This window comes from Antedon mediterranea, chromosome 9 (genome assembly GCF_964355755.1).
Source record: "Antedon mediterranea chromosome 9, ecAntMedi1.1, whole genome shotgun sequence".
Taxonomy (NCBI): Eukaryota; Metazoa; Echinodermata; class Crinoidea; order Comatulida; family Antedonidae; genus Antedon; species Antedon mediterranea.
The window spans coordinates 1,436,909-1,452,711 of NC_092678.1; the positions used below are offsets into that span (position 1 = coordinate 1,436,909).

Consider the following 15,803-nt stretch of genomic DNA (forward strand, 5'->3'; position numbering starts at 1 on the left):
TGGAATGAACATCCAAAATAAAAAGTTTGGCAACATCTTTGGCTATTTTTAAAAGTTTTAAATAAATTCACTAAAATGTGATTTCTGAAAATTATAAATGAAAACTTATCCAAATATTTACCATTTCTTTATATTTTGTATCGTTTTTATAATCTGGTTTATACATTTAAAAACTAAATATGAATTGAAAGCCTAAATTAACTCCAAATTATTTATAACAGTTTTTGCATTTGTTTTTGGTTTTTTTAAACTTTAAAACTTTTTTTAGAGCAAATTTTGTTTCTAATCACACTTAAAATTTCAAACATAATTTCACTTGATTTAGGTTGGATATCCTCATAATTCTATAAAATTAGATTCCACTTCACTGTGTAATTTTATATTATATATTTATAGTTTAATGTATTTAGTTTCAGGTTTTTTCCAAACTCTAAACATTGTTACAAAAAAAGCACCCCTCTGCACACCCCCTGTGTGCTCCAACCACACCGATGGGTACTGGCCAGCTCGGCTGCACGGTGAATGCTTCTCGGGTCGTGTTCTTTGCTCCTGCTAATTGGTGAGTTTGTTTTGAGATTTTCTATGGAGGTTTTTGATACTTGTTTCATGTTCTATGTAATCTACATTTTGACCAAATGCTTGTGAGAGTCCTTTACAGTCCTTTGTGGTGTTGGCATTGTGGCGGTGGCACCATCATCAGTGTATGGGTTTGAAACTAGACAAATCAGGAGTTAAATAACTTAATAAACTGGTTTCAGTATGTTTTATGGTTCTGTTTCCAATTTAAATAATTTAATAACTCAAAAGATATTGCGTGCATGTACAAACAAAAAATATTTTTGAACTTTTGGTGGTTAGACAAACTCTGTGATACATTCCTCTTCGATCTGGCTAAGTAAGCAGGCAGGAAGTTATACGATACTATTCTCAAAGTGTGCTTGATATATTTATCTCAAAGATATGGTACCAATTTAATTAAATACAATCATATAATTTAGCTATAATTCTGTCTTTAAATTTAAAGTTGATACCAGTAATTCATATTTTCACACATTACACACAATACAATTAATATTTTACACTTTTTATATTTGCAACAAAAATATTAATATAAATTAGAAGTAAAAGTGTTTTTATACTGTTAGTATAATGTAAGAATTGCCTGTAAGGGGCACTTTAAAACTTAGCTGCCTGTAAGGGGAAATTTAAAACTTAGCTGCCTGTAAGGGGCACTTTAAAACTTGGCTGCCGGTAAGGGGAACTTTAAAACTTGGCTGCCGGTAAGGGGAACTTTAAAACTTAGCTGCCGGTAAGGGGCACTTTAAAACTTAGCTGCCTGTAAGGGGCACTTTAAAACTTAGCTGCCTGTAAGGGGCACTTTAAAACTTAGCTGCCTGTAAGGGTAAGGGGCACTTTAAAACTTAGCTGCCTGTAAGGGGCACTTTAAAACTTAGCTGCCCTTTAAAACTTAGCTGCCTGTAAGGGGCACTTTAAAACTTAGCTGCCTGTAAGGGGAAATTTAAAACTTAGCTGCCTGTAAGGGAAAATTTAAAACTTAGCTGCCTGTAAGGGGAAATTTAAATTTTAGCAACCTGTAAGGGGAAACTTAAAACTTACCTGCTTGTAAGAGGAAACTTAAAACTTAGCTGCCTGTAAGGGGGAAATTTAAAACTTAGTTGACTGTAAGGGGAAATTTAAAACTTAGCTGCCTGTAAGGGGAAATTTAAACTTAGCTGCCTGTAAGGGGAAACTTAAAACTTAAGCTGCCTGTAAGGGGAAATCAAAAACTTGGCTGCCTGTAAGGGGAACTTAAAACTTAGCTGCCTGTAAGGGAAAATCTAAAACTTAGCTGCTTGTAGGGGGAAACTTAAAACTTAGCTGCTTGTAAGAGAAACTTAAAACTTAGCTGCCTGTAAGGGGGAAAGAGGGAAATTTAAAACTTAGTTGACTGTAAGCGGAAATTTAAACCTTAGCTGCATGTAAGGGGAAATTTAAAACTTAGTTGCCTGCAAGGAGAAATTTAGAACGTAGCCGCCTGTAAGGGGAAATTTAAAACTTAGGCGCCTGTAAAGGGAAATTTAAAACTTATCTGCCTGTAAGGGGGACATTTAAAACTTAGTTGACTGTAAGGGGAAATTTAAAACTTAGGCGCCTGTAAGGGGAAATTTAAAACTTATCTGCCTGTAAGGGGGACATTTAAAACTTAGTTGACTGTAAGGAGAAATTTTAAAACGTAGCTGCCTGTAAGGGAAATTTTAAACTTAGCTGCCTGTAAGGGAAATTTAAAACTTAGGTGCCTGTAAGGGGAAATTTAAAACTTAGGTGATTGTAGGGGGAAATTTAAAACTTAGCTTTAATTTATGAAGTAGATTTGCTGACCATTTACAGTACTCTAATTTTTTGTTGCAAATATAATAAAAACAATTTTATAAATACATAAATTAAACCCTGCATAAATGCATAATTTATTTTGGTTTGCACAAATTCAAGGAGAAGTCATTAATTAAACAGTAAAATATAAATTATTATTATTAATTGAGTATTTTGTAAAGCATCATTCATCATTCAAATGTATTTTCTACCAAAACAAACAATAATAATAAATTACTGTAGCTAGGAATTAGTTGTTTTAAAAAGCATTGATATTTAATTAAAATTAAAAAATAAATTAAATGCACTCTTTTAGTGTCCTTATAATTTGATAGAAGTTTCAAGTAGGATAAACCAGTTGATACAGTATGCAATAGGCAGACTAATAATATAAACTTTATTTGGGTGATGTAAATTATTTACAGCATTGACAATTTAAATGTAATTTTTATGTTTACGTCAGTTCAATTTATAACTTAGCTGCCCGTAAGGGGCTTTTAAAACTTAGCTGCCCGTAAGGGGCTATTAAAACTTGGCTGCCCGTAAGGGGCTTTTAAAACTTAGCTACCCGTAAAGGGCTATTAAAACTTAGCTGCCCGTAAGTGGCTATTAAAACTTAGCTGTCCGTAAGGGGCTTTTAAAACTAGGCTGCCCGTAAGGGGCTTTTAAAACGTAGCTGCCCGTAAGTGGCTATTAAAAATTAGCTGCCTGTAAGGGGCTATAAAAACTTAGCTGCTTGTAAGTGGCTATTAAAACATAGCTACCCGTAAGGTGCAATTAAAACTTAACTGCTCGTAAGAGGCTATTAAAACTTAGCTGCCCTTAAGGTGCTATTAAAACTTAATTGCCTGTTAGTGGCTTTTAAAACTTAGCTGCCCTTAAGTGGCTATTCAAACTTAGGTGCCCGTAATTGGCTATTCAAACTTAGGTGCCCGTAAGGGGCTATTCAAACTTTGTTGCCAGTAAGTGGCTTTTATAACCTTGCTGCCAGTAAGGGGCTATTCAAACTTAGGTGCCCTTAAGGGGCTATTCAAACTTGGGTGCCCGTAAGGGGCTATTCAAACTTTGCTGCCAGTAAGTGGCTATTCAAACTCCGCTGCCAGTAAGTGGCTATTCAAACTCCGCTGCCAGTAAGTGGCTATTCAAACTTAGTCACCAATGAGTGGTGAATTTATACTTAATAATATAATTTAATTAATATAATTTAATTACATTGAATTTAAATTGTAGCTTAATAGTTTGTTTTGGTTGAGTTTATACATACAGTGGTCTACACACAGTGAACACAACATACACACAGTTGGTTACTACAAACATTAATAATAATAAAAAAATAAACAAACTTACACTAAAATAAATAATGGCTTCTCTTAAGATAGGAATAGTTGGTACCGTATCTGAAGGGTAAATGAGTTGGGCAGTATAACAATTACACTGTGCTGTCCTGAAAACGAAGTCGTTGGGTTTGGTATTAACAGAGTGTCAACCTTATTAAATTATATAATCCAAATTATGTACTGCACAATTTGTTTTCTTGAGCTAATATAGGCATCAAAATTATTGACACCATTTTTCTGAAACCAGTCAGGCTTTATTTTCCACAACAACCACTTGTTTGCATTTGTGTCGTGTGAAACTAAGACAAGCTTCGTTCAACATAAATGCGTCTAGTTCGGTGTTTTGGGAATTAAGTCTTTAAGCCATTTACCTTTTTGAACCGTATAATATTCATTTAGGCTTACAATGTAACCTTCTGGTTATGTTTAAAATAATAATAATTGATATCAAAATTCTTTTATTAGTCATAACTGTACAATTTTTAATAAAATCAAAACTTATTTTTCTTTTATAAATTCTGTTTGTAATTTTAAGAAATTAAAAATTTTAGTATCAAATTTTAATATAGGTCTAAATTCCTATGCTAAAACAGCATATAATTCCACTCCTGAGAACGTCCGGTGTGCCCAGGGCGATTCCCTCATGTGTCAGCGTCCCTGCATTGGAGTATTGGGTTCTCGCTTGTGTTAAATGGTCTTTCTGTAGTTTACATTGAACTTTAATCGTTTTCGATTGAGGCTAGTGTCTTTGACTTTCTAGATGTCTTAGAGCATTCTTGCTACTTAATGGTTGTGGCGGACATGACTTGGGGACATATTCACTGTGTAGTTGTGTAGGTTAACACTCATTGGTGTAGTGGGGCACATAGGGGGTGTTGCAGAGGGGTGCTTTTTTTTTGGCTCGAAAAATAAACACCAACACACAATGTACATTTGTTTGTCTTTTATTAAGTGGCTGACCACCAACCGCCGGAGGGCGCCCTTTAAACTACTAGCTAAAATGTAGAGGGCGCCCTCATCAAATAAAAAAATTGGCGTAGGAGTCCCTTACAGAGCCAATTTTTAACCAGATGAGGGCGCCTTTCACACAAACAACATTATAGAGGGCGCACTACCATTAAAAAACGCCCTCACAAATGAAAAAAAAATTGGCGTAGGGGTACCCTACGAGGCCTTTTTCTATCAGATGAGGGCGCCCTTTTTACCAATCACAATATAGAGGGCGCACTTTATATAGGACGCCCTCATTATACACAAACGATAGTGCCACTTTTTTTACATCAAATGAGGGCGCTTTCCAGTGGCACAAAAGTAATCATTCCACATACCTGTTACTGTTAGCCTTCTTTCTAGCTGCCAGTACAGCAACTTTTTTTCTTACCTTTACAAATATGCCTACCACTCTACTGCAATTAATAACAATATGCCTACCACTAAATAATAATTATATGCCTAAACTAAATCGTGTGAATATCTTATAAGTATATTATGCCAACCAGATTAAACAGTTTTAATAGATTATTTAGATAATAATAAAATGTGAAATCAGACGATAAACAAGTATATATGCCTACATGACTAAAATACAGCATAGAAGATGTGAAATCAGATGATAACATTAAGTATATATATGCCTACCAGACTAAAATATGTGCAATCATAATGAACAGTTTATAAAAATAAATGCAAACAATTGATGCAATGCTGAAATTCATATGCCTATGACTAAAGATATAATATGCCAATACTAAAACTTAAATAAAGTTAAAAAATAGACACAACACAGGGATTAACTTTATTGAGGTTGGGGCTAATTGCAATCGAAGCGAGCAGCTGGATCGCGAATGTTAATGACGAATATATATAGTCATGGAGATATTATACAGTGGAAACCCTGTACTATAGTACAGGGAGTTCCCACTGTTATATGAATTAGTGTGTATACTCGATCAAAGAAAACTATATTCTGGCGCGGGTAGTGACATTTTTTTTATACATGATCGCGAAAATGTACCTTTCACTTTAAAGGATATTGAAAGTTCAAGTTTCCATTTCTGTCTCAACTGAAAGATATAAAAAATAATAATTGACAATATTAGATAATTTTGAGGATTTTGTTTTTTCTGCTCCTTTAGTTTTACACCTAATTTGAATTTAGTAATAAAGCATTTAAAGTAAAGCCATGCTTGAGTGCATCACCTGATGTGTTATGCAAATTATATGTAAATTAGAACTTTGCATGCTTGAGCAATGTCAGTTCATTTGGCAGGTGAGGCTTGTTGTGCAAGGACACAGTGGAAGTATTAATGGTTTACAGGAGTTGACACAATTTTGCACTGAGGGGCTTACTTAGCCTGGAGTGAACTCAAGCCTGCATTGAGGGACTTACTAAGCCTTGAGTGAACTCAAGCCTGTACTGAGGGGCTTACTAAGCCTGGAGTGAACTCAAGCCTGCATTGAGGGACTTACTAAGCCTTGAGTGAACTCAAGCCTGCATTGAGGGGCTTACTAAGCCTTGAGTTGATACAAGTTTGTACTTAGGGGCTTACTAAGCCTAGAGTGACCTCAAGCCTGCGGCCCTGCATTGAGGGGCTTACTAAGCCTTGAGTTGACACAAGCCTTACTGAGAGGCTTATTAAGCCTGGAGGTGACTCAAGCCTAGGTACTTCGAAGCTTGTCTGCAGACGGAGGTAAGTCAATTTTAAGAAATGTAGCTAGTAAGTAATTCCATGAATGTTTTAGTTGCTGTATGATTGCCTTTTAATACAATTAAATAATCTTTTAATAGTCTTTTTTTTAAACAATTTTTGTAATGAAGAGTGTGGGTGCTGTATTGAAATTACTGGGCATTAGAGTAGGCTAGGTGGAAGTCAAACAAATCTACTACACCCCAGTAGGAGTTTGACATAAATCAAACACATGCTATATGCTAACATGTTATTTGAATGTTGTTCGTTTTATGCAATTTCTTTAGTTAGAAATTATTGATTCTAGAATTTCTGGTTAATGCCGAAAAACTGCTCATAACACAAAGGCAATTATAATATACTGCACTGTACTATTATCCATTTCTTATAAAGTGTAGGACTAAATTTATATTAGCCTAAATTTCATTAAAAACTACTATAGACTTCTAGTTCATTTTTAATTGTAACAATTTCACGATCTGGGGATACACGTTGTAAATTATTTTTTTTAATACTGTACATTGAAGAGAAAAGTTAGGCCTGTACTGTAGCGACTGTAGCATGTCCTAGTAAGTTTGGTTGTGGCACCCAACCTAGGCCTACCCATGATGGTGCAGTACAGTGCCTGAATAAATGGTTCATTTGTTTGTCTCTCTGCGACTGTATTTTGAACTTTAAATTACCTTTTGATGTTTAACTGCAACAATTAATTGAGTTGTATTATCATCTATTCTGTGGCTGGTTACAAGAGTTTCTGCAAAATATAGGGAAAATAATTTTAAAATCATAGTTAATAATATTGTTTCCCAAATTACTTTATGCTGTGAATCTACAATATGGTATTATGATGGTTAATAACTGCCGACTGTCTCCTATGTATAATTACTTATGGCCTGGGAGAAAAAAACACCTCATTTTTTGAGAATGTGATGCTAAACAAGTATTTCGTCTTGTCTCGATACTTAATTGACAACTAAAAATGATTTCACTCCACTTCATTTATTTGATAGTAGTTTGAATGGCCTTTGCAGTAGTATTGAAGAATTTCTGCTTTGAAATCAATTATGTCATTAAACCAACAACTTAAGTTCTGAAACATTTTCACTTTATATGCCATTTAAAAGTGTAGGTTGTAATATGTTTTATAAAATTCAACGTACCACTGATTTTAATTCATTTTTTCAAAATCACAACATACTTCTATGCCAAAAACTGAATGTTGACGCAGTTCCTGCAAGATAAGAGAAAATAGTATATTAGGTATAACCATGGAGGATTTCCTCCATGGTATAACATACTGTTAAAACCTCGAAAAGAAGCCCATCTCAAAAAGAAGTAAACTTAAATTATTATTACTTAAAACTTCTAATTTCTGTGGTCAGTTACTTCTTAGTTTATAATTAATTGGTCATTCATAAAGACATAAGGAAGAAAGTTAAAGGACTGAAATGATTGCAAGAATCTATAAACAACTTTTCAAAAAGAGAAACACGACTTACTTATATTCTATACCTACCATTATTATTATAGCAATTGCTTCTACAAATAATAGGCTTTTATAGGCCGCCGAACAAAAAAATATATAATATGATTTTCTCCAAGTTGAAACTAGGCCTAGTGTATGTAGTGATCCATTTCTTCATATTTTAAAGAGTGTTAAATCAAAGTGGTAGCAGAAAATTCAATGTCAATGACTTGAATTTTAAAAATAAAAACGCCCTCCATTCCCTGAAATTTACTCAGAGGTTAACCCTTCAAGTATTTTATAAAATATATATATTTTTGGCATTAAATTAAATAAAAATACACTTAAACCTACTCATAAAAATGTAGGCTAATAAATGCCAAAATGATCACATCTCAGTTTTATCTTTGTACTTGCTGTGCCTGAAAATATAGAAGGAAAAACGATAGTTAAAATTGCCAATGATTATTTGGCCGAAGTTATTTCTTAATTTTGTTAAATAATTTTAGGACAATTTATATGTGCATACAGTCAACCTTTAATTTATTTAAAATTGTAGTTATTTTCTATCAATTATGTCATGCATAATAGCCTACCAGGCAGTGTTGAAATGTTTTTGTGGGATTCCCAACTTAGGCCTAGGCCTACTAGCCTACGTCGTGGATGGACTAGCCAAACAACAGGGCTTCATCTGGCACTGGTGGTGTCGTACGTACGACGTACGTGTGCATCGTCGATCCAAAATGGAAAGGTGCCTAGCGAAAATCACCCGATTTATTCTAATTTAAACAAAGTCTACAATAAGTCACAATAATGTTGTGACTTTCAAAGTTTTATATTTTTTATAGATGTATCTTATAAAATCAGTAGGCCTATATACTTACTTTTATTATCGTTTTTTATGGTGGAAAATTTTGTTTGCAAGAAGGATCGAAGAGAGAGGGGAGAAAAATCAGCGCAGACGATCAACAATACCGTGATCTGATTGGTCAATAGTCAGCAAAAAAACTTCGGATCTGCTCGGATTGTCGATCGCATCCGATTTGTCTGAGTTTCGCATGCGCAGTACGTATTATCGTTTTCTTTTATTGTTTTGTTTAAAGAAAGGCTATTTTGGTTATAAATCGGTTTAAGTGTGGTTAAACTGTTTTTATTTTTAAATAAAACGCATAACATCTTCCAAAAGTACATTTTTCTGGGATCTGATATGACAAAATATCCACGTTGGTGGCGCACTTTTTTGTTTATAACGTGACTACTGACGCGTGAACTGGCTAGTTGGGGTCTCTAGCTAGGTGAGAATTTAGAAAAATAAACCATCATAAATCATAAATACTGTATTAAGATCAAAAATTTGTTTAATATTTGTCAACTTTTGTTATACAGAAAGTTATAAACAAATTAGGTTACACTGTTTGTATGATTAGTTAGGCCTAACTAACATCCAACTAACCAACCCCCGCCCGGACCTAGCCTCCTCTCTTATATTGAAAGCGTAGTCTAGGCCTAGGCCTCTAGTCTACTACTGGCAAGCAAATTAGTAGACCCGGGCCTAGAGTAACGAGTCTCTAGCTAGCCTGTACTGTAGTACCAGTAGGTGGTTTGATAGGCCTACTAGAATACAATAGTAATAGTATTCCTATATCAAATGTATTCAAAAACTACCGTGATTTCTACTAAATGGTATTTTATATATTTGATTTTATAATAGCATAATACTGTATTTTGTTTCTATCCAGGTCTTAATAGAGGTCTAAAAGATAACAAAAGAAAGGTGCATTGTCGACTGTTACAATCAATAGCCTCTACGGCGGCACGCTATTCAGTTCAATTTCCAGAAATGGAATCTCCTCAAAAAGAAACAATGCCATGTTATACCAACTCGCATAGCATGCTTCTTGCCATGAATGATCTAAGAAAACAACGTCTGTTGTGTGACGTCGTGTTTTGTGTTGACGAGGAAACGTTTCCTGTTCATCGTGTTGTCATGGCAGCCTGCAGTGACTATTTCTGTGCAATGTTGACTGGAGAGGTAAACTATAGTTTAATTTATTGAATTTTTTAAAATGGTTTAATTTGAAAGTAATAGCTACAGAAACCCCTCTTTTAGAAAAACACCCATTAAGGAGATACTTTCCCGTGAAATGAACAAACATGATTGTTAACACTACACCCAACCAACACTTAATTAACAAATTAATGGGACATTTTGTTGAGTTCCCCTACTTATTAATTTACAATGGCGGTACTAATTAGACTAATTTGTTTATTTTATTAGATGAGTGAGAGTCAAAGACAACAGGTAGAGTTGAAAGGTTTGAAGGCAAGAACATTGAAGATACTCATAAACTATGTTTACACTGAAGATATTGAAATTACAGAAGATAATGTACAAGAATTATTACCTGCAGCTTGCCTTTTACAACTCAAAGGTATAAAGCTCTGTCTTCACGATCAAACTAGTTTGACCAAAAGAATTGTGATTTGCCAAAATTATGTAGTGATATGACAAACAAAATACGTTTTATCTCTGCAGGTGTGAAGCAGGCCTGCTGCGATTTCTTGGAGAACCAACTTGATCCAGCAAACTGTCTAGGAATCAAGCACTTTGCCGAGACGCACACATGTTTAGAGCTGATGAAAGCTTCAACGGATTACTGCCATCGGCATTTCCAAGCTATGGTGAACAACGAAGAGTTTCTAGGCTTGGATGACAAAGAAATAAAAGAATTTATTGAAAGTGACGATGTTCATGTAAGCATCAGGGACCCTGAGGGTAGATGAAAGTTGTGCATGTGTGATATATTAAAATCACTGCACTTTGAGATGTTTATGACTGTATAAAGTGCATTATGAATACGTATCCATTATTTTTATCCATTATTCTGTTGTGTAGCGCCATGAGCAATGAATATTGGAATGGCGCTATATAAATCGAACGATTGATTGATTGTAGCTTGGAATAAGCACTTTAACACATTGACTGCCAAGGCATTTTCCGTAATTTCTGTCCCAGTGCCAAGTCCCGTTTACATATTAAATTACAGTTTGAAAGTGTAACATCTGGTCACAGACTATCATGATGTCATTCAAAATACGATGGCGGGAAAAACCGTTGAGACGTATAAATACGTCACTGGCAATGGTCCAACAATTTTATTGACTTTGCCAGGAACGTAAATATACGTCGGGGATTTTCCGCGCTAAAATCGGTCAAACCTATCATCGAGAGATAAAAACAGTAAACCACACTGAATCATTTCATCCTTTATTATTTTTATTTACTATTAGCGCAATTTATGACATGTTTGAGATGATTATATTGAGTGTGAGGGCGCCATCGTATCAACCATATTCAATGCATGAGGGAATAAACACAAACAAACATATGACATTTATTTTTAGATTATCGTTTACGTACATCATTCATAAACTGCCATGCGATAATTCCTGTTCCAATCACCACTGCCAGCGATTCTACATACAATACAAAAGTGCTACGATTTTGACGTAGTATTACGTCTTGGCAAGTAGCGACACGCAATTTTTGACGTATAAATACGCCGTGGCAGTGAACGTGTTAAAGACTCCCAAATTTCTTTGATTTGACCTGTATTGACATTGTATTTCTATTTAATTAACAGCTAACATCTGAAGAGATTATGTACGAGGCATTGATGTCATGGACAAGGCACAAGAATGAATGTCGGGTGAAAGTCTTACCACAATTGCTGAGTCATGTCCGACTGCCACTACTGACCCCAAAATATTTGACTGACACAATAGATAATGAAGTACGTAAATGGTCGGAATTGAATTGAGTTCAAGTTTCAACACTGTTTTCTTTCTTGCTGTTCAATACATACATTTCTAGCAAGCAAGCAAATTTAGTTGGAAAAAGTTTAACTATGAGGTTTTGTTTTTTTACACAGCCTTTAATAAAACGAAATCATGAGTGCAGAGATTTAGTTGATGAAGCGAAGAAGTTCCACCTACGCCCAGAATGTCGTAGCAAGGTAGAAAATGTACGTACCAAGCCCAGGACAGGTTAGTCATTCTAATTTCATTTTATATATTTTAATTTTTCTGTTAATTTATGTCTCATTCTGTGAGTGCGTATGTACTACGTACATTTTTTTCTACGTTTATTTTTTCTTCTTTTGTTGTTTTAGGCTCAGATGAGCGGTTGGTGGTTATAGGAGGCTTTGGCAGTCAACAGATGCCGCTTTCTGCAGTCGAGGAGTACAACCCCAAAACAGAATCGTGGACTTTTCTTCCTGTGAGTAAACACTATAACAAATTTATGGTATTTACACACAGGGCATTCACGAGAAAAATCGTCATGTTGTCTGTAGATATTTAAATTCTATATCATATACTTCATTTGCGTAAAGATATTTATCCTAAATCAACTTTAAGGTTTGCGCACACGGCAACACAAATATGCTTCCGAAAATGAGAACTAAATGTTTAACCTTTTATTTTATTAGGCATTGAATAAAAGTAGGCGGTATATAACAGCGGTGTCTATGAAAGAAAGGTTGTATGTAATAGGAGGTTATGATGGAACGGCACGGTTACATACTGTGGAATCTTTAAATTATACCAAGGAAGACAATTGGACCAGTATGGCGTCAATGAATGTGAGACGTGGCCTTGCAGGAGCTACAATCATTAAAGGTAAACTCTAGTACTGAATCATGTATTACATACGACTAATAACTCCACCTTTTGAAAAATTATTTTAACACTATGGCTAACCCTTATTCAGAGGACGCCTCTACTAAAGAGAAACCCCTATTAAAAGGACACTTCTATAAAGAGGACATTTCCATTAAAGGGACATTTCTATTAAGGAGACTCTTCTATTAAGGGTACACTAATATTAAAGGGACATTTCTATTATGGGGACATTTCTACTAACTGTATTTAAACATTTTTTTCAGATAAAATTTACGTAGCTGGTGGATTTGATGGTTCTATGCGACACTCTTCAATGGAAAATTACGACCCCCATATAGATCAATGGAATGTTCTTAAAGAAATGGAGACAGGTCGTGAAGGCGCCGGTCTAGTGTCAACTGGAGGCGTTATGTATTGTATTGGTAGGTTATAATGAAATTGATCATCAAAAAATTTGCTTGGTTGTTAAGAAGTTTAGTTACCAATCCCAGAGTCTTGTTTGCAGTGTGCTTACGTAGGTACATTATGATTATCCTGCACAAGTTTTCTAAATATATTTTTAATATGAATTAATTTTATGGTTTATTATCATAGGAGGTTATGATGGTTTTCGAATTCTGAGCTCTGCTGAACGGTTTGACCCAGCTACTGGCCAGTGGGAGCATATTTCCCCCATGAATGTACCCAGATCAGGTAAGCAATAAATAAATAACAAATAGTTTTCCACACTTTCTATGTAGTAATAGAAGTAAATATTTGTTGTCTAAAGTTAAAGTTAAGTAATGGGAATAAAAATATAGAATGTTATTCCATTTACACACAACGAACGGGTGGTTTCCGTTCAGGATAGATTCAGATTCCATGTGGAACAAGCTACACAGTTTTCTGTTTACTGTTACTGCTCGTCTGTGTAGATTGACCTTTAACCTATTCTCTATTTCATTATTTAATTTTTGTACCCTGTTAGTGCAACAATAAGATTTAAAAAAAAAAAGAATACTGTAATCTTTTCTTTTATTAGGTGCTGGTGTATCTGTTCTAAACGATTTAATTTATGTCATCGGTGGTTACGATGGTAACAGTCATTTGTCCTCGGTGGAATGTTACAATCCACGGACCGACTCGTGGAACCTCGTTGCCAAGATGATTTCACCACGTTGTTACGTAGGTGCAGTTACAATCAAGGGAAAGCTGTACGCCGTATCGGGGTAAGAATAATTATTTTATTTTAAAGTAATTTGTTTTTTTATTTTGGTTTTTTTTTTCGTGCATGGAACATAAAAAGAGATTTTATAGTTTATCACCTGCATGGCTATCGCCCAACCCAACATATTCTAGATGACGTGATCTGTCTCGGTTTAAAGAAAAACAATACTTTTTTATTTCTAAAGATATGATGGTTCAAAACTGTTAAATACGGTAGAATGGTATGATCCGTTTGAAAATGCTTGGCAACCGTTAAATGATAAAATGGACATGCAACGTTGTGATGCGGGCGTGGCTGTAATCAGGCGATTTTGACAACAATGAATAAATCATTTATGCATCCGAAATATAAATTTTATTCATATCTAAATAGTTCACTTTGAATTAGACTTCTTATTTAATGTGAAGAAAATATCTTGTAACCGGACAGGATTCGAACCCAGGCCACAGGATTACTAGGCTAGCATTATGCTAATAGTATGGGAGTGCAATTGGCTAGTAAAACAATTCCAGGCTAGTCAGCCAAAGAGAGTGGTATATCATAGAGGATGTCAACTAGCATGTCACGTGAGAGGCATTGGTTCATTCATGTCTGTTCCATATTGCTTGTATCGTCAGACAAGATACTTTACCCTCATTTCTTTATTCTTTGGATGGGATATACAGATGTTGATCCTGTATACAAACATTGTACACGTGTACGATAAATTTAGGGTTGTCTCTTAGTGTGCTGGTCCTACTGCCAGGGACTTTTGAGAGAACAGTCTTGTATCATAGAGGCCACTATAGGGAAGGCGGTTTGGTTTGACAGACAATTTTGTTCAATTTTAAATATATGTATGTTTTTTTTTTATTTTTCATTTATTTTAATTACCATCTTTAAAGAAGATGACTGCTATTATTGGTCCTCTAAGGCATGACTTTCAATTATATATATATTTTTAAAAACAATTTCATATTTATATAAATATAATATATTTATTATATAAAACAAAATGTATAAATTCGATTGAATTCGATTGTGTTTAGCTTTGATCACAAAGTTGTTACGAACTGGACATGTAGTATAATGCCGATTTCATATCATCGGTCACCAGATGTTACCAAATGTTACCAAGTTAACGAAAATAAATAACCAATCAAACACGCTAAATACACCTGACCGATGACGTATTCTGTCATCACTTTAGACTTCTTCACCGACCTTAACAAACGCCTCTTATGAAGTGATGACAGTCCTCGTCATTAAACGCTTCTTCACCGACTGTGTGGAGATGATACCATGTGGACATAACAAGCCTAACCAATAGAATAAGTTGGAACCGGAAGTTGAAAATCTTGCCTCTAATTTTCCATGATTAAATATTTCCTTCAAAACAACTTACCGTCATTAAATAAACGTTACTTAAAATTGTGCGTGATGTGTTTGTGGTTAAATCGCATCTGAGTCCTATGCATAAAAATAGTACTTTTTATTCGATATAAAACAAAAACAAGCAGCTGGATTTAGTTACCACTGGTTTCGCGTATGTATGTATCGTAACAAAATATTTGTACAAGCAGAATTGTGTGCTTGTTAATCCAATGTCCTAAAGGAGCTATCGATAATTCGACATGTACGTACATATTAACCATATTTCCTCGAAATGCACATTCGATGATTCGAATCGGGTCCAACGAAGCATTAGGGACAGCGCCAAATTATCCACCTGCATCGATTGTATTTATTCGAATGTATAACATATGCAATTTATTTGTTCGTTTTTTGCAAATGGTATGAAACATTAAAACGGACATGTTTACGATAAAGATGTTATTTACTACACCTGTAACCGCTCTCTATTGCAATGTTGGGCTTATTTTTATTTTCACACCAGCTTACAGATATGACTCCTCAAGTACAGGATAGATAGGAAACTAGTGCTTTTATAAGGCCACGTATTGGCGTTGTATTAGGCATCAGGATTTGAACCAAGACTTTGGGATTAGTAGGCTAAGCAATCAACATGTCAACCACGATCAGTACCACTACACAAATATGCAAACAAATAAACT

General features: G+C 34.7%; 1 protein-coding gene and 1 long non-coding RNA gene across 3 annotated transcripts; one reads left to right on the forward strand and one right to left on the reverse strand.

The window, feature by feature from the left end:
- Positions 1-4,635: 4,635 nt before the first annotated feature.
- On the reverse strand, positions 4,636-8,814 carry LOC140058644 (uncharacterized). Its single transcript, XR_011847031.1, has 5 exons — positions 8,744-8,814; positions 8,214-8,281; positions 7,555-7,625; positions 7,078-7,148; positions 4,636-5,770 (listed from the first exon to the last, which is right to left on the reverse strand). It is a non-coding gene; the product is annotated as an uncharacterized lncRNA (long non-coding RNA).
- Positions 8,815-9,129: 315 nt separating this feature from the next.
- On the forward strand, positions 9,130-15,725 carry LOC140059439 (kelch-like protein 12). 2 transcript variants are annotated; one of them, XM_072105363.1, is made up of 12 exons: positions 9,130-9,154; positions 9,599-9,891; positions 10,138-10,291; positions 10,396-10,613; positions 11,504-11,653; positions 11,792-11,906; positions 12,032-12,138; positions 12,350-12,539; positions 12,806-12,964; positions 13,137-13,235; positions 13,564-13,750; positions 13,934-15,725. In XM_072105363.1, the coding sequence occupies exons 2-12, from the start codon at positions 9,700-9,702 to the stop codon at positions 14,061-14,063; spliced, it is 1,701 nt and encodes a 566-aa protein (XP_071961464.1). In that variant the 5' UTR covers positions 9,130-9,154; positions 9,599-9,699; the 3' UTR covers positions 14,064-15,725. The 2 variants fall into 2 exon arrangements, with proteins under 2 accessions (XP_071961464.1, XP_071961465.1); XM_072105364.1 differs by lacking the exon at positions 9,130-9,154 and having other exon boundaries at positions 9,554-9,891.
- The last annotated feature ends 78 nt before the right edge of the window (positions 15,726-15,803 follow it).